Source organism: Ornithorhynchus anatinus, chromosome X1 (genome assembly GCF_004115215.2).
Source record: "Ornithorhynchus anatinus isolate Pmale09 chromosome X1, mOrnAna1.pri.v4, whole genome shotgun sequence".
In the NCBI taxonomy this organism is placed as follows: Eukaryota; Metazoa; Chordata; class Mammalia; order Monotremata; family Ornithorhynchidae; genus Ornithorhynchus; species Ornithorhynchus anatinus.
The window spans coordinates 88,334,051-88,353,462 of NC_041749.1; the positions used below are offsets into that span (position 1 = coordinate 88,334,051).

Here is a 19,412-nt window from a genome sequence, read left to right on the forward strand (position 1 = left end):
GGAACTTGAGTAATAACTATCTATGAGGTCTATTCTTTCCTTCAACAAGGACTCGAACGGCGCTAGGCCTTATACGTTTACAAAACGAGGCATTTACAAAACCACTCGAGGCCTCTGCGATCAGCACAGGCACGGCAGATGACCACACGCAAGATCCCTAGATTTTATTTTGTCCATGCTCCTCCCCAAGACCCGTGAGGACACCCCATGGGCCCCTAATGTGAAGTATCCATAAGCTTCCCCCCGCACCCTCCAAAACACCACACTTAACCTCAGTTTGGTGGGCAGCCACAGAGCTGGGAAGATGGAAGGAGAATTAAACCCGGCATCGGGCAGGACCCCCTCTCCCCCGACCCGGGCATGAAGCGGGGCGGGGTCCCCGGATATCCTCTTCTCATCGCCTCCATTCCCGCCTCCAGTGCTTCCGTGTCTGGAGTCGCAGCTGTCAGGATGGAGGGTACTGTCCCTGGGAGGCTGGAGACGAGAGCTATCCTGGGCTCTAGCCACAGCCCCCTACTGATTTTGTTTTCAATTTGTGCATTTGGCCTTCGCGTTAGGTTTTATTGTTTCATTATTCCTAATCTGTCTCGTCTACGGTTCCTTCTTCCCACTCATACTTAGTGTGAGCCGCTAATGACCCCCATCTCGGGCTCCTTTCAAAAATGGCAAGAGGCTTGCGTGTGGTTTGTTTGTTTTTGGGGGTTTTTTTGAGACGGGGAGGCAGAGGTGGGGGGAACTGGAGACTTTTTAGGCAGTGACCGAAAACCAAGACTTTTATTTCCTCTAGGGTAGAGGCGTCTACAATTTTTTTTTTAACATCACTTGAATTTTTACAATAGAGCCCATGCATGGTGGTATTTCTTGGCTACCGAGGGAAATGACCCGAAACGTCGGCCACAGCCCCACGGTCGGCGACGGCACTGCCGGGGGCTTGCCCGAAGGGCCCCCGCTCCGCGATACTCCCCGGGCCAGGAGGGACGGTCACTCTTCAACCCTACAAATAGAGAGCGTCGTGTTACAGCGGCTCCATCTTATTGCAGTTCAACATACAGGACGAAGACATGCCAAGATCCCTTGGATCAATATAGCTCCCTGAGGGCAGGGAAACGTGTCTACCAGCTCCATTACATTATACTCTCCCAAATGCTAAGTACAGCGCTCGGCACACAGTAGGCGCTCAATAAATGCAGTTGATGATGAAGAGGAGGAGCAGCAGCAGCGTGGCCTAGTGGATAGAGCATGGGCCCGGGAGTCAGAAGGACCTGGGCTCAAATCCCGGCTCGGCCGCTTGTCTGCTGTGTGACCGTGGGCAAGTCACTTCGCTGCTCTGTGCCCCAAGTACTTTATCTGTAAAATGAGGATTGAGACCGTGAGCCCCATGTGGGCCAGGGACAGTGTCCAACTTGATTTGCTCGTATCCATCCCAGGGCTTAGTACAGTGCCCGGCACATAGTAAGTGCTTACCACCATAAAAAAAAAAATAAATAAAGAGGAGGAGGAAGAGGAAGAAGGCCGGGCCAGGTGAAGGGCACTTTGGAATTGAATTCTCTTCTCTTAGAGAGGCTAGAGAAACGGCATTCCAGGAAGGCAAAAGGACTTCTCTGGGGCCAGGCAAGAACATCACCGCCTGAGCTCCGCATGGACACTCTGACCCCCAGATTGGACCGTCAGCAGACCCGTTTCCCTTTGCCCAGATGGGGGGTGGGGGTGGGGGGGTGACCAGACATGAATTCACGCCCCAAGTTAACAGAGTGACGACTCACTTCAGCGGCATCCCCTTGCCTCCACACTGAACCTAGCTCAACGAGACTTTGGTTTTCTTCTCTTTACTGTTGTAAGGTTAAAAGGAGGCCGAAATTTTACAAAGCAATGGGCCTACAAATCTCAAATAAAGCTAAATAGCCATCGTCACCCTCTTGGCACTCTTTAGAAGCCTGCAAACAGAAAACCATCATAGTGGGTTCACTCACCTGCTGTTCTGCCATACCCCCCAAATCAGCTTCCAAAATGTAATCCGGCTAAAGAACAAACTCATTTAAGGTGGCTTAGAATTTCGGCCCAGCCTTGGCTAATGGACCCGGCCTACATTACGAGGGCTCGAAAATGTCCCTCCTGAACCCAGGGACTAAACTACAGGCGATTTCAAGACATCACCTAGAAGTCTCTCCCTCTCTCTTTTGTTTCGTGAACAGCCCGCGGGCCGACAGTGTGTTTATCTGTGATTTTAATAAAAAAATCAAGTCCTCGCTGGGTAAAATTCCAGTGAGGTCTTTTAACTGTCAGGAAGACAGCTCCATGAAATCTCACGCCTCTGGTCCCGATGAAACCATCCAGCTATCTGAGCTGGTGTTTATGAGGTTTCAATAAGAGCACCAGAAGCCCTTTTAGCATGCATATATTACTAGCCCTATATTTCCCGGTTACCTCTTCCCCTGCCCCTACCTCCCTAAAGGCTTCCAGAGGAGTGTTCCTGCCACCTTGCTGTCACCCGCAGCAAATCACTCCGACCCACACTCACATACCCAATCCCGAAAGGCTTCTGACGCGTCCGACGTTAGAAGGAATAAGTGGAGGGGCGGGCGTCGGGGGCGCTTCTGGGCAAGGTTCACGGAACTCTTGCAGCCTCTGGATTCAGAGATAGTGCAGCTATTGGGTTTCACACAAACCCTCCCCACATACACCACCAACTCAAACTCAGTAAGAATCCTTCACTGCCCTCTGCTGTTTCCAGTCACTCGGCCTGCAATTCGCTCTTTAATAATGTCTGGGGTTTGGGGCTGGCAGCCTCCCAACACCTCTCTCGAGCGGGCTTGAGCTGCCGTCCGTGAGCGAGCTGAAGTTTAATGCAATCTGTCTTCCTCTATAATCCCATTCTGCCTGTACTGCATGCAATAAAGATGTATTGGTAAATGCATTTGCTAAAGATATATTCTGCAAGGCAACCCGCCCCCCCCCCCCCCCCAACTCCGGCCCCCCAGCAAAACCCCCAAACCTACAAGCCGGATTTACAGGAGGAAGGGAAGAGACTCTGTCTCGCAGACACAAATGGGAGCTGTCCTCGGAGAAGGCCGATTCTCATGGCCGGACAACTGGGCTACGCTAGGCTAGGCGGCCGGACAGAACCCTCAGGTTCCGTCGGCAACAGGGGCTTGCGAAACCCCTTACAGCCGAAAGGGCCTCTCTGCCTCTTTGTGGCAAGCTATGCCTGTGCCGGTTTGAAGACGAAAGACCTCCTCGGAAAAGGTCGGGGAAGACACATTCTGCCGGGGACGCGCGCCACTGGGACTAGTGGAGCCTGACAGCTTTTCGAGTTCGTCCGAGCTCCTACGGGGAGACGTGGTAGCTTGTTCCACGATATACTTAAATCAGGCGGGCCGCTTCTATGCGCCTTGTTAATGCAAAAGAGAGGGGCCCTTAACCTCTCAACCCCCACCCAGCTTCTATCCCTGAGACTCACAGTCCCCTGCGCTGGAGCACTGTCTGCCCCACTCTCACTGCCTCCCAGAAGAGATTGTGTTAATGACAGGGTGTGGGCAAGAAGGGCGGGGAGGAGAAGAAACCATCAGAAACCTCAAGAGTCCATCAAGGAAGACCACGGTGAGCACAAAGGAGGCCGGGGTAACCAGCAACTCCCCCTCTAGCCCTGTCTTCTTCAACGGGCGGTACTTGTACCGCTGAAGGTACTTCCAAGCCTACCCTGCTCTACAGATCAGCAGATGCCCAGGCAAGGAAAATTCAACCCTCTCCCACCTCACTCCTACTCCTGATCCAAGAGCCCGCGAGAGGAGCCCAGTTGACCTTGCTAGGTACTGAGGGTGGAGGGGGGCGAGAAGGCAGAACACCCTCCCAGTCACCCCATTCCTCCCCCTCAGAGCCCACCTGTGCAGCGGTGCCCGTGTCCTGATGATTGGTGGTCCTCTGGAAAAAAAAAAAGAAGAAAGGAGAAGTAGAATGGAGAAGAAAGAAGAAGGGAGGAGAAAGGAGAAGGGGGGAGAACGGGGAAGGGAGAAGAAGGTGCTTTTTGAAAGAGAGGGGACTCAAAACAAATGACAAATAGATGCAAAGTCCAGTGCCATTCTGGGCCAACCCTGAATGCTGGGTGGGACTGAGGGCTTCAGCGTGGTTCCTGGAGTCCAGCCTTGGCCAAGGACTCCAGCGAAGCTAGCTTGGCTCCAGAGTGGCAAAAGACAGACCCAAGAGTCCCTGATGGCATTTGATAGCCGCCCGAGAGTTCTCATAACTAGGATGGGCCCCACAACTGTCCCCGGAGTCAGGCCCAAGGTCCACAGACTCGAGGCTGACCTACAGCCAAGGTGGCTTCCAGGCCTGAAGGGACAGGATGCTGTTGATCCTGGTTTGGGCCTCACCACCTTCAGCCACAACTCAGCTCCACGGGAGCCTTCTGGCCAACTGACAGATACTCAGCTCCAGACAACATGCTCCAGTATGATCCCTCTGAGCTGGGTGGCTCCACATCATCACCCCAAATAGGGGCCCCTAGATGGGGAAGACAGGCCTGCCACTGGGGAAAATGAGTAAGTTCTCTGCCACTAACGATGAGCAGCAATAAGAACCCTTTTCATCCACAGTGAGATTTCTCAGAGTGGGGTCCCTAGGTCTAGAAGATGCTGCTGGTATGGGGAGGAGGGATTAGATCCTGGGATGTCAGGATGATTCTGAGGGGGGAAAAGTGCTGGGAGATGGGGTGGAGCGGGACAGTTATTTGAGCTGGAAGAGAGGGAAAGAGCAAGGGACCTCAAGCATCAGAGGAGAGGAAACCTTCCACGCAAAAACTGCTATGGGGGTCCATTAGAGGCGAGGCAAGTTGAGGAGCCACTGATCTAAAGGGACATCAGAGCAGTTCCCAGGCTCCTTACTGTCCAGCAGAGCAGCGGTGATTCCTCTGGGCTTGCTAGCCATGCCCCGCCAAACTGCCCTACCACCCCCTGGGACCAGGATTCGGCCCCTTTAATAGAGAGCATGCGGGCCGCTGGGAAGGGCAAGTGGGAGGCAAAGCTACCGCAGGCCAAAACCCCACTGTTAGAGGAAGCTGCTTTTCGAGGGGGCCTTCAACCGAGACAGAAAATGGCACCTTCACTGTGTGAATCATTCTTCCCCAGAGACCAATGAGCCACAACGCAAGTTCACTGTAGTGGCTAACTACACTGCTCTCAGGGGAATAATAATGTTGGTATTTATTAAGCGCTTACTACGTGCAGAGCACTGTTCTAAGCGCTGGGGTAAATACAGGGTAATCAGGTTGTCCCACGTGAGGCTCACAGTCTTAATCCCCATTTTACAGATGAGGTAACTGAGGCACCGAGAAGTGAGGTGACTTGCCCACAGTCACACAGCTGACAAATGGCAGAGCCGGGATTTGAACCCATGACCTCTGACTCCCAAGCCCGGGCTCTTTCCACTGAGCCACGCTGCGACCCCAGGTCCCTCTGCCACATCCAAGCTTCAGAAAAAAAAAAATATATATATATATATATACATATATATATATATATATATATATATATATATCTCCTTTGCAGCCACATCCTGGGAGAAATCAACGTGAAAACCCTGAATGGGGGGGAGAGGGGGGCTGGCCTGAGGTTAGATTTTCCATCCCAAGCAGCATCGTTGCTCTCTGGCTCAAAGTCAGCAGGTGTGAGGACTCCCTGGGGGCCCTGGACCAGAGGAAAGGGGAAAACCACAGGTGCCCAAGTTTTAGGAGGTTCCAAGAAGAGGCAGAGTCAGTGAACGGTGACTTTTTTTCCCTACCAGGGCGTTCAGTGGGGGAGCCAGAGGCAGGGGCCCAAAAGAAGTGGGCCCTGTGCCCTGCGCTCTCAGCACAGAAGGAGCACAGATGGTGCTCGCTCAGTGGATCAAATGAAATCCCACGGGAAACCCGGGGACTTATCCTTACCTCTCGAGCTGCAATCACGCATTGCTGGTATGCCTTGGCCAGGTTGGAGCACTTGAGCACCTCCTCCTTATTCTTGCGGTAGCAGCGGAGGATCTCCGACTGCAGAACCCCACACACCGGCTCAATGCTGCGGGGCCTAGAGGAAGAACCCCCAGAAATATTTAGAAATGGAAAAATACATACACAGACACATACAAGCTCCCTGCTGGCATCAAACTCAGCCTACAGCAAAAGGGAGAGCTATCCTGCATGAATCAATCAATTAACTCATTAATCAATAGTATTTATTGAGCGCTACTGGCCCCAGAGGGGAAAGCAGTCGATCCATCAATGGTATTTATTGAGTGCTGACTGGGTGGGGAGCACTATACTAAGTGAATGGGAGAGTACAACACAACAGAGGCGGTAGACACATTCCCTGCCCACAACAGGCTTACAGTTTAGAAGGGGAGACGGCTGTTAATAGAAATAAATTATGACTATGTACAGAAGTGCTGGGGGCTGAGGGTGGGGTGAATATCAAGTGCTTAAAGGGTAGAGATCCAAGTGCATAGGTGAGGTAGGAGGGAGAGGAAGTAGGGGAAATGAGGGCTTTTTTATGGTATCTCTCGCGGAAGGCCTTTCAGAGGAGATGTGAAATATTCAAGGGATAAGGAACTCTGACTTCTTGAAAATCCCTCTCTCTCTTCTCTGTCGCGCTCTCTGTAAATGCTTGTGGCATAAATCAGAATGTTCCCAGCAGGTGTATAGGAACCATGACTTTGAAGAAAGGGGCAGAAGGAGTGGTGTTAGAAAGGAAGAAGGGAAACTGATAAAGAGTCTCCTGTCTCTCTCTCTCTCTCTCAGCCATCTGAGAATAATCTGAGGTGATGGTTAATTTCATCATCCTTATATGGCCAAGAAAGTGAGACTAAATGTGTTGTAGAATCATAAGAAAATAGTACATCAGCTGGAAAAAAGAGACAAGCCATGACACCTCCTCATATAGAGGGACTTGATAAAGACAGACTTTCTTACAGGTAGAAATTTTCAGACTTCAACAGAGATTAACTTCTGGTTACTCTCTGACGGATATTCCTTATCACCACCACAAACAGTACTGACTGAGCTGTGACTGTACAGAGCACTGCAGTAGGAAGTTGAAATCATACCTAATAGAAGTAAAAATGCAGTTCCTACCTTTGAGGGGCTTACTATCTAAACACATGCATTGCCCCCTCCAGTCTGTAAACTGCTCGTGGGCAGGGATCGGGTCTACCTACTTATTGTACCCTCCCATGCGATTACAGTGCTCTGCACACAGTAAGCACTCAATAAAACCACTGGTCGACTGATTTTTTGACGTAAGAGTGGATGACCTCCAGGCTGACTTCCCTGCAGGAAACTGAAGACACTGGTGTACCGTACGGCATTTAGAAAATATCTGGGTCAAATACTTTCGGTGACGGTGGCGGGGCCAGGGAGAGAAGACGGAAGGCAGAAGGGCAAACAGACGCGAAACATTAAAATATCATTCAATAGAAATCCCCTCTCTCCGTGTCCTACTACCCTTGTTTTGCTTCCATGCGATGGGCCTTGAAGTGGAGCGGAGAAGCCAAGAGCATGAATTTCACAGTGAAGAGCTCTCAAGTCGGATAGCAATGAACCAGGAGTCAAACCAGTCATTAAACAGCAGAATTCTGTACGTGGACACACACACACACACACACACACACACGGAGGAAACTATACATGAGGGGAAGGGAATTTAGGATTAAGCAAAGGAAAAGTGGGGGAAGGGCAGCCTAAAACGCACACAAATACAGAAAGAAAGAAAATGGTTAAGAACCAACTGTCCCCCTATGGTTAGATGATACTCGGCGTGAGGAAAATTGGGGCGCATATAGACATATTCGGGGTGATTTTTACCTTACGATCCGTTCCCACATTCAAAGGTTTTTAGAAATTCATGATCCTGACCGGAAGCTCCTCAAATAAGAGCATCCTAATTAACCCGCCGAGCGTTCGGAAACAACGCCAAAGATGCCGATACCGTGCCATGATAACGATAATCGTGGTATTTGTTGAGTGTTTACTATGCGCCAGGCACCGTACTGAGCCCTGGGGTGGATACAAGCCAATCGTGCCGCACGCAGTCCCTGTCCCACGTGGGGCTCCCGGTCTCAATCCCCCTTTTACAGATGAGGAAACTGAGGCCCAGGGAAGTGAAGTGACTTGCCCAAGGTCACACAGCAGACAGGTGGCACAGCCGGGATTAGAACCGTGGTCCTGTGGCTCTCAGGCCCGTGCTCTATCCACTACACCGTGCTGCTTCTCGCTACGCTGCCACAGTCCCGGACTCCCAAATTCCTCTCGAAAGCAATATCGTTTGAAGTTTTTAAAAAAAATCCCTGACTAAGGGGTAGAAATGTTCTGGCATCAGAGACCAACAAGGCCGTTGGCGAGTAACTCTTAGCCGAGGGAAGTCTGCTGCTTCCCTTTTTCGTTTCCTCAAATAAAGCCCTTTCCCCTCCCTTCCAGTCGCTTTTCCGGCAGCAACGAGGAAGCCGACAAGGCAGTGAACCGCACCAAACTCTCCGGGTCCCTTCTCCTCCCTAGCCCTGGCTGGCAGCCTCCAGGCCCCCAGCTGAGCAGCAGCAGTGGCTATGGCAGCACTTGGGAGGAAGTCCCCTCCTCGCAAATCTCCAGTGGTTGCCTGTCAACCTTCGCAGGAAGCAAAAACTCCTCACTCTTGGCTTCAAAGCTCTCCATCCCCTTGCCTCATCCTACCTCACCTCCCTCCTCTCCTTCTACAGCCCACCCCGTACACTCCGCTCCCCTGCCACCACTAACCTCCTCGCCGTGCCTCGTTCTCGCCCGTCCCGACGTCAACCCCTGGCCCGCGTCCTACCGCTGACCTGGAACGCCCTCCCTCCTTAAATCCACCAAACTAGCTCTCTTCCCCTCTTCAAAGCCCTCCTGAGAGCTCACCTCCTCCAGGAGGCCTTCCCAGACTGAGCCCTCCCTTTCCCTCTGCCCCTCCTCCCCTCCCCATCGCCCCTACTCCCTCCCTCCGCTCTACCCCCTTCCCCTCCCCTCAGCACTTGTGTATATTTGTATATATTAATTTATTACTCTATTTTATTAACGATGCGTATACATCTATGATTGTATTTATCTATTTTGATGATATTGATGCCTGTCTACTTGTTTTGTTTTGCTATCTCCCCCTTTTATTCATTCAATAGTATTTACTGAGCGCTCACTATGTGCAGAGCACTGTACTAAGCGCTTGGAATGTACAAATCGGTAACAGATACAGTCCCTGCCCTTTGACGGGCGCACAGTCCTAGAGACATTGTCTCTATCTGTTGCCAAATTGTACCCTCCAAGTGCTTAGTACAGTGTTCTGCACACGGTAAGCGCTCCATAACTACGACTGAGTGAATGAATGAGCGAATGAGAAAGTCGGAGCTTGTCGGAACCACATCCACCCCTAAAATCATCCGGGGCGTGGCCATCTTCAAGGTAGCAGCGTGGCCGAGTGGACAGAGCAAGCCCGGGAGTCAGAAGGACCTGGGTTCTAATCCAGGCTCTGCCACTTGTCTGCTGTGTGAGCTCGGGCAAGTCGCTTCACTTCTCTATGCCTCAGTGACCTCATCTGTAAAATGGAGATTAAGACTGTGAGACCTATGTGGGACAGGGACTCTGTCCCAACTGATTACTTTGTATCTACCCCAGTGCCTAGGACAGCGCCTGACACATAGTAAGTGCTTAACAAATAGCATCATTATTATCATTATTATCATCACTCTTCGTCCCCTCTGCCCCTGCGAAGGACGGAATGGCAGGGGCCGGGCCGTTTGTCGTCTCCCAGTCCACCTGTCTGGAACTCAGTCCGATTCTACAGCCCCGAGAGGCTCTCCAAGACGAGGGGAGGGAAGGGGGCACGAAGGTCCAGGACACCCCCAGGGTTGGCTTTTGGCTTAGTGGAAAGAGCACGGGCTTGGAAGTCAGAGGTTCTAATCCCGGGTCCGTCACTTGTCAGCTGTGTGACTTTGGGCAAGTCACTTAACTTCTCTGTGCCTCAGTTACCTCATCTACGAAATGGGGATTAAGACCGCGAGCCCCACGTGGGATAACTTGCTTACCTTGTATCTACTTGACACATAGGAAGGGCTTAACAAATACCATCATCATCATCATCATTATTATTAGAAGGGATTGGAATCCTAGGGCTGACTCCACTGTCCCGGGCCCCATCCCCAATCCGCTAAACCAACACAGATCTGTTTTACATCAGAGAGTGCGAGACAACCTTCTTCTAATCCTGCTTCCCCAATCTGAACCCCACAACAGGCCTTAAGGGGCCGGGGCGGCCCACTCTGGGAAATAATATATTCCACTGGCCAGACTTTATCTACCAACTCTGTTATACTGTCCTCTCCCAAGCGCTTAGGACGGTGCTCTGCACACAGTAGGCGTTTGATAAATACCACTGATTGATTGACACACATTAAACATCAGAAATCAGCACCCACTGCGACAGGGCACGGCAGAGTGAACTTTAGCCCCGTGCGAATGGAAGTCGGCCGGGCCGACGTTTCGGGCGGACTTTTCCTTTCCCCGGCCGGTCCTTTTGTTACCGCGGCCCGTTGGCAAGCTGCTGAAATCCCGGAAGCTGCAGCAGCTGCTGCAAACAGCGGCGGCAGCCACCGCCGCGCTCTATAAGGCGTCCACCTGAAATAGGCAGCAGCTGCATTTTTCTGGATCCGAAAGCACGGCAGCTGTGTTCCAGCCAGGACAGACTTGGGTAGGGCAGCAGCAGAGTGGTTAAAAACAACTGGAACCCTTAAAGAAGAAAGCCTCTTAAGCTCCCGGGCCACCTTCTTTCTCCTCTGAGAGCTGGAAGATAAATCGGTGTGAAATGCCAGACAATCACTAGGTAGACAGTCAGATTGCCTGTATCCGCCACGGCTTCACCGCCTGACCCGGTAACGTGCAAGGCAACACAGCAACTGAATTTCAATTAGTCACCGTCACCCTGACCACCATCTCTCTGTTTCCCGAAGCTTCCTCTGGTTTGCAAGGCGTGGGAGAGAGGGCTGGGAAGGGACGGCTACGACCACTCTTTGGGAGCCAGGAGATGGTGTGTTCTCTGGGCTGAGCTACCATTTGGGCCTGGAGAAACCATTTCCTCTTCTGCCTCTACGGAGCAGATTGACCAGCTCAAGACTCTTTAAAATGAAAGAGGAAACCGCAAAGGACACTGAAGGAAAAACTGCTGTACCCTGAGCTTTTTCCTGCCAGTAACCCGCCATTCATTGATGCCAAAGGGAGTGGGATCGAAGGGCCCCAGGGGTAAGAGGAATTGGGAAGGGGTGAAGGAAACCATCGGGTACAGAGAGGGGGAAGTGGTGGTGGGGGGGGGGGGGCGGTGGCAAGAGGCTGGGACCCCACAAAGGGGAGGAAGCGGGGCATGTGTAGGACTATCCTCAGGGGAGCAAGGGTGGTGGTGGGACGGGGGCCTTCAGGGGTCAGGGAGATAACAGGTAGGAAACAGTGAAACCGAAGGGATAAAGGAGACCCCAATTTTATCCGAACAGCCTGGAACAAGTCGACGGGTTGAAGAGACGCTGGAATGAGGGGTGACTGGAGAAAGAAACAAACTGTCACATTAGCTGGAAATGCCCGTCCCCTCAAAGCTGGGACGGGAATCCGCGCTTTCCCTTCGCTTGCAGGGAAGCGAGGCTGAGCCCAGGCGCCATCCAGGATTTCCGATTCTCCCCCAGAACGAGATGACTAAATCCGAGGCTTGGCTTTTTTTTTTTTTTTTTTTAAAGGGAGAGGCTTTCTTAAATGAGACAAAGAGCATCTTTCTTCCTGCCATCCCTCGAGGTGACTGCATAGGCAGGGAGAGTTCATTGCATTTCGACACATGGAGAGTTACCAAATCCTCTCTCCCTGTGTATTCCCTTTACTTTATTTAATAAATGAAATCTCATCAACTTATCCTTCTTCTATTATCACTGCTGACATCAATCTGATAATATTGGCTTGGCGTAGAATCGGGCTATTATATGTCCTCCTGATATTTAATTTAAGAGAAACATCGGCAGCAGGGTGAATATGTGAAGCAAGCTTTTTATTACTGGCAGCAGTAAGGACGCTCCAAGTGAATTAGACATTCATCTTAGTCAGGGCCAATCTAGCGGTTCAGGAGAGGTTTCTCTCTTTAACCCCCTCGCTGCAGGCCGCCGAGCAGCTTCAGTAATGCCCAGGTGCCAAGGGGCGACGTTTCTGAAGGCTGCTGCCCTCCGGGTCGTCCGCACAGCTCAGTTGGAACAGCATCAGACTTTTAATCTGAGGGTCCAGGACTCGAGTCCCTTGTTTGGGTGAGATTTTTACCCCCCTCTAGACTGTAAGCTCAATGTGGACAGGGAACCTGTCTACCAATTCTGTTGTGTTGTACTCTCCCAAGTTCCTGGTATGGTGCTCCACACACAGTAAGCGCTCAGTAAATACCATCGATGGATTGACTGTTTGAAAAGCGGAAGCCCCAGATCCCCACACTGTTCCCTAGGCCAGTCGGGATCCCTCTCCGCTCCTCGGGAGGGGCCTCCCCCTGCCCTAACCCCGATCTTCTGTTACACGGAGCCTGGGAAGACCCACGGCAAAAGCTGTCCGGCTGAGCGCAGAGAGGGGTTCTACTCTCATACTAATAATTGTGGTATTTGCACTAAACGCTGGGGTAGATACAAGAAAAAGCAGGTCAGGCACAGCTCTGTCCCACCTGGGGCACCTGGGTTAGGGGGGTGGGAGAACAGGTATTTCATTCCCATTGTATAAACAAGGAAACCGGGGCTCAAAGCAGCTAAGTGGCTTGCCCAAGGTCCCCCCAGAATGAGAAAACTGGGTCTTTGGCATCAGCCTATTCGACGAATCCGGGGCTGCTCTGTGATAGGGGCTCCTCTTCTTGGGGCCCAAATCCAGCTAGGCCTGCCAGAAATGAACAACTGAGGTAGCGTCTGGTGAAGGTTAACATCTCTTCAGGTAGAGATATGTTTTTTCAATTACATAAAACCCTCCCACGCTCATACCTAGAATACTCTGGTGTGGACACCGTATCTGAGAAAGGTCATAAGAGAGTTGGAGAAGGAACAGAGAAGAGGCAATAGAGATGATCGGCTTCTGTCTGGGAACAGAACTGAAAAAATGAGCATTCTTCAGTCTGGAGAGATGAAGTCTGAGAGGGGATATGTTTGAACCATTCAGATGGGGCAAAACACAATCAATCTGTAGTATTTCCTGAGTGTTTACTGTGGGAAAAGGTGTACGCTAGGCAATTGGGAGAGCACAACAGAGTTGGTAGACACTTCTGGAATTGTCGTTGATCAGATCCCACAGCGCCAGCCAAGGGGACACACACTTAAGCGTGAAGCGGGGAGATTTATCCAGAGGGATTCACTACCACAGGAAGTCACGCAGGCCAAAAATAACCCGAAGTTCAAGAGGGCTTGGGACAGATTCACGGTCGAGAACTCCAAAGAGAGTTACCGGAGGGAAAAGTTAGGGCCGTCTGCTGGTCCGTTCCTAACCATGAGAAAGGATACCCGCGAGGGTATCCGGCCATCACACAATTCTTGCCATGGGGTCGGCTGGATCGGGGATGTTACCTAGTTAAAGGCGCTGTGCACGGGCTTATGGGAAAATGCTCAGAAGGCACGATCGGGGGGGCCAGCTGGAATTGTGAGCCCACAATTGGCTAAAGGGATGATGTGTCACAAACTCCACCGAGCAACTCTGTTGTGAGATTAAATTTGAAGATGAGAGTTCTGGGCACAATTCTTCCAGCTAAACAGCAGGGGGAAATCAGGGTCGGGAAGTTTTCATTCCGAGCTCTGCTCTGTAGCCCTGTTTGTCTCATGCCTTGCTCCCAGCATGGAAGCCCAATCAAGATTCATTGTTGAGCAGGAAACTCCATCCACCATCGCTAAGGACTGAAATAGACCGGTCACTAGCGAGGGTGTAAGGCTTAAGGCAAGCTGCCTTGCGGGAGATGGATTGAAGGAGCGGGATTACTTGCTGATGCAAGTAATGGCATTTTTAAAAATGGCAACTGTTAAATGCTTACGATGTGCCAGGCACTGTAATGAGCACTTGGGTAGATTCAAGCTAACTGGGTTGGACACACTTAAATATAATAATAATAATACTGCCAATTTACCAGCTGCCCGGACCCTGAGAACACCTGTCCCATCGCTGCAGCCAAGCTCAGTAGACTAGAATTGCAGAGTGTCTCTTCAGTCAGTCAGTCAATCAGTGGCATTTACTGAGTACTTACTGTTTGCAGAGCACTGTGCTAAGCGCTTGGGAGAGGACACCTCCTCCCACCTGGACTTGAGGGGAAAGGTTAGACTCACAGAGGCTCCTTCAGAAAACTGTGGGAGCTCCTGGGGTCAGGCCAATGCAGGGGCAAGAGGCAGATTGCAGCTGCTCTTTGGACAAGCTACAATGTCATATCATACCCTCAGGTAACCAAGAAAGTGCTATTCAAATTCAAGAGACAAGATAATTTTTATTAGTTAACTCTAGTTTCTCAAGGGCTTTACACATGAGATTTGTTATTTTTACAGCTAGGGAAACTAGGCCAGGGATAACAAACTGGATGGAATTCAAATGCAAAGCCCATTCATCAGTACCATGCTCTATCAATCCATTTACCCTTTCACAATTGCTCCTCTGCCTCGAGGCAAAGTGTTAACCCACTGAGATATCACAAGCAAACTGTAAAAAACGATATACAGCTTTCCCTCTTCCTCCTCCTGCTTCCTCCCCACCTTCGGATCAGGATCCAGCCCTTGGAAGTTTACTTCTTGGAGAAGACACGATAACAGAAAGAGGAGAAACTGCGGGTTGACGCAGCACAGACCAGGGCGGGAAACCTCTCATTTGAATTCCATCACCCCTGCTCTTTGCTCTCCCCTCAGGATTTGCCTCTCCCCAAACCAAAAGGGGAAATCAAGGCTTGGAGAAAAGGGAGGGGGAGTGTGGCCCAATGATGACAAGAAGCTGACTTCCTTTCTTTCCCCAGAGACTGGGAAAGAATTTCCATGGTGGGAGGGAAAGAGAGAGACTTTTCTCTGCCCAAGGGCCAAGCCCTGGCTGCAGCTGCTTGAGTTTCCAGGGTTAGACATCCTCCTTCAAAACTGTACACAAGAAAACACATGGCCTAGAGAGACAAAAGGCAGAATCAAGTGCTAATTACTTCAGTTTTTTTTTTTTTTTTTTTTTTAAAAACCCCTACTTGACATACAGGCTAGCCCCTATATTTACAGACCATTAGAAACAATTATCACCTTGCCCCAGCCACTTGCTATTTTGATAACTGTCTTAAAAGAGATAGGGGAATCTGTGACATTGTTTGGATTTTATCCTTTATTATCTGACATAGTGCTCCATTTTTTTCAGCTTCCTATCACTGAGATGGGGTTTTTCAATGTGTCCGATGTCACCAAAAGTTCAGATGAGATTGGATTTCCCACCCCTGGCCTAATTGGACACAAGAGCAGTTAATTGGCCTTCATAACCTGCCAACTTCCACTGAGTTCATCTAACTCTGACTCCCTTGCGAGGAGAATTCAAAATAAAAATAGTAGAAGGCAGTTCATTTAGGTGGCTGGGAGTTCCATCGACTCCCCCCGGCTCTCCACCCCTGCACTGAGGTCAACTATTCCATCAGACAATTGTAGCGTTTGAGTGCAGAACGTAAAAATGAGCACTGAGGAGGACAGCCAAGGAAGCGCTCGACAGAGGCCTGTCCAGAATGACAACAATAATAATAACGATATTTGTTAAGTGCTTATTATGTGCCAGGCACTGTTCTAAGCGCTGGGGTAGATACAAGTTTATCAGGCTGGACACAGTCCCTGTCCCGCATAGGGCTCACAGTCTTACTCCCCATTTTACAGATGAGGAAACCGAGGCACAGAGAAGTGAAGTGACTTGCCCAAGGTCACCCAGCAGAAGAGTGGCAGAGCTGGGATTAGCATCCAAGTCCTTCCGACTCTCAGGCCCGTGCTCTATCCACTAGGCCACGCTGCTTCCCTCGTCGTGAAGGAAGCTTCCAGTCTAACGGTGGCGGCTCCTACACCTTCCCAGCAAACCGACAGGATACAGAATTGCTCTTGATCCCTTGCTGATGCTTCTTCGGATTATGCCATGCAGAGTCACCTCAGACGGGCTTGAAAATAGACAGTCGGGCCACTGCGATGAGAGGCTCAGGAAAGAATCCAGGGAACAACCTTAGCTCTCCCCTCCCCTTGAGGGTCCCGGTCAGACCACAAAAATGTATCCAACACCCATGGGGTGCACAACACTCTGCACTTCTAAGGGCCAGCAGGATTCCAACCTTGACAACCAAGGTCCTTCCCCTGTCAACCCCTGATTGAGGAATTATCTTCAAGAACAGCAAACGTTTACCCACTCTGAAAGGGTGTGGTTTGTTTATCAAAGTTCCTTGACAGCCATAGATAACAAACCTTCAACCCCTAAGGGCTACTCATCCCTGCTTACTCAGCATCAACCTTTCAGTTCCGAATGGATCAACTGACCAGTCCCCCCGGTCAACAACCCCTCCAATTTTTCTCTGGCACCGCAAATCCCCTGCCAACCTCCACTGCTCTTCAGACCTCCAAAACTCCCTGGTGCTCACAGTGGAACTCCTTGGAACAGCCTCCTTGGAAACCTGAGTTCAAAGCCAAGGCAACACCGGCTCTACCCTAGCCAGTATTGCCACAAAAATGAGCCCAGAGACCGGGACAGGCTCTGAGCCAAGGGATCCCGATTCCGCTCGTAGGAAGTGTTGTGTGATTGTGTACCTACCTAACATGGAGAAAACAGCTCCTGCAACACAGAAATCAACAGCACTGCTTCCTCGGCGACTGGAAAGTACACTCAAAGCCCGCCCCCTCACAATCGCATCCTCCCTTCCGGAGTTTGTCAAGCTAGAGCCTCGTCTTCCCGACGGCAGCTCCTCTTTCTGATGGTATTTGTTACGTGCTTACTATGTGCCGGGCGCGTCGGTAGAGACGCGATAAATGGGTTGGACACAGTTCCTGTCCCACGCGGGGCTCACGGCCTTATTCCCCATTTTACAGGTGAGGTAACTGAGGCACAGAGAAGTTTAAGTGTCTCGTCACAGACAAGGGGCAGAGCCGGGATTAGACGCCGGGCCCCCTAATTCCCGGGCCGGTAAATGATGTTTCTGGTTGCAGTTGGGTGCCTAGCTGTCACACTATCACACTTTTTTAAATTGCAGCTTTGTGCTTGGTGAGAATGACAGAGGGCTTAGGTGAGAAGGAACATAAGACACAATTGGATTTACTGAGCGCTTACTCTGTACTAAACAGTTGGGGGAGTGCAATAGAGCCAGACATGAACCCTGCCCTCAAGGAGCTTACAATCTACAGTACAAGTAAGGAGAAGCAACAGAACTGAAAGACATATACGTAAGTGCTAGCCGCTTAGGGGACACAGGTTGAGAGACGGTGGAGAGGAAAATGGAGAGGAAAACACGGTGGAGAAATGATTAGAATTAGTCCTAATAGCAATACCACGGTTGCTTACCGCGCGCTGTTGAAGAAGGGTTTTGCGGATACCGTGGACTGCCCGAAAAACAAACAAATGGATTTTGGAGCAAATTAAACCAAAGTGGTCTTTGGAAGGCCAAATGACTCGACTCGGCATATTTTGGGCACATAATCAGGAGGACTAATTCTCTGAAGAAGACACTAATGCTAGGAAAAGTCCAGGGAAAACGTGGAAGAGGCAGACCGGCAACTAGACGGATAGAGACCATAACGACGATAACGGGAGGACCATCAGAAAGGTGGCCGATTATGGCAGAGGACAGGACGTTCTGGAGAAAGTATATCCATGGAGTTGCCGTGAATCAGAAACGACTTGACGACACTTAATAATAATAATAATCGCTGTGTGCAGCGTACCGTACTAGGTGTTAGGAAAGTTTTCAGAGGTGGGAATTAGACACAGTCCCAGGCACTCAAGGGACTCACGATTTGAGAATATAAACGGGAGAAGGGACTGGTAACGGACACATAAGGAGTGATGAAACAGTAAAACGCTAAAACAACCTAAAAGACACACGCAAAAACAATCCCCAAATCAGCAGGGTGCTGCAGCTAAGAGGAACTGAATTTCAGCCTCCTCGTGACTCAGAGTCCAAGGCAAAGTAGCAGGAAAAGACCTGATTGAGCACCTCAGAACCGTGGGTCAGCAGTTTCTCCTTGATGAAGAGAGGAATGGACAACCACTGGAGGTTTTTGAGGAGTGAGGTGACGAGTAGAACGATGTTTTGGGAAAATGATTCGGGCAGTGGAATGAGGTATAGACTGGAACACCCTCCCACCTCCTCCCTCCTCAGACGATTACTCTCCCCCCTTCAAAGCCTTACTGAAAGCACATCTCCTCCAAGAGGCCTTCCCTGACTAATCCCTCTTTTCCTTTTCTTCAACTCCCTTCTGCATCCCCTTTCCCCCAGCACTTATGTACATAACTGTAATTTACTCAGTCATTCATTCGATTGTATTTATTGGGCACTTACTGTGTGCAGACCACCGTACTAAGCGCTTGGAAAGTACAATTCGGCAGCAGATGGAGACAATCCTACCCAACAACGGGCTCACAGTCTAGAAGGGGGGAGACAGACAACAAAACCAAACCAAACAAGGCATCAGTAGCAACAAAATAAACAGAATTATATATATATATATACATCACTAATAAAATAAATAGAATAATATGTACATATATAGAGAAGTGCTGTGGGGCGGGGAGAGGGGCAGAGCAGAGGGAGGGAGTAGGGGCGATGGGGAGAGGAGGAGGATCAGAGGAAAAGGGGGACTCAGTCTGGGAAGGCCTCCTGGAGGAGGTGAGCTTTCAGTAGGGTTTTGAAGGGGGGGAGTGAGCCAGTTTGGTGGGTGTAAGGAGGGAGGGCATTCCAGGCCAGAGGTAGGACGCGGGCCAGGGGTCGACGGCGGGACGGGCGAGAACGAGGCACAGTGAGGAGGTTAGCGGCAGAGGAGCGGAATGTGCGGGCTGGGCTGTAGAAGGAGAGAAGGGAGGTGAGGTAGGAGAGGGCAAGGGGATGGAGAACTTTGAAGCCAAGAGTGAGGAGTTTTTGCTTCATACGAAGGTTGACAGGCAACCACTGGAGATTTTTGAGGAGGGGGGTGACATGCCCAGAGCATTTCTGGAGAAGGATAATCTGGGCAGCAAAGTGAAGTCATGAATGTCCATCTCTCTCTCCCTCTAGACTGTAAGCTCATTATGGGCAGAGAATGTGTCCATTATATCGCTATATTGTACTCTCCCAAGTGCTTAGCACAGTGCTCCGCACACAGTAAGCCCTCAAAAAATACGACTGACTGACTGACTGACTTGAAGCAGGGAGGTCCGCAAAGGGGCTGATGATGTAATTGAGCCAGGATATGAC

General features: G+C 50.6%; 1 protein-coding gene across 2 annotated transcripts in view; it reads right to left on the minus strand.

Moving 5' to 3' along the window:
- Window positions 1-744: 744 nt before the first annotated feature.
- Window positions 745-19,412, minus strand: part of CHCHD6 (coiled-coil-helix-coiled-coil-helix domain containing 6) — a 135,972-nt gene continuing 117,304 nt past the window's right edge. The window contains exons 6-9 of one of the 2 annotated variants that reach the window (XM_029051977.1): window positions 5,918-6,053; window positions 3,880-3,918; window positions 2,523-2,625; window positions 745-994 (exon numbers count right to left, since the gene is read on the minus strand). In XM_029051977.1, the coding sequence (XP_028907810.1) occupies window positions 831-994; window positions 2,523-2,625; window positions 3,880-3,918; window positions 5,918-6,053 (442 nt within the window). In that variant the 3' untranslated portion in view covers window positions 745-830. The remainder of the gene's footprint in view (window positions 995-2,522; window positions 2,626-3,879; window positions 3,919-5,917; window positions 6,054-19,412) is intronic. The other variant, XM_029051978.1, reaches the window with a different exon arrangement.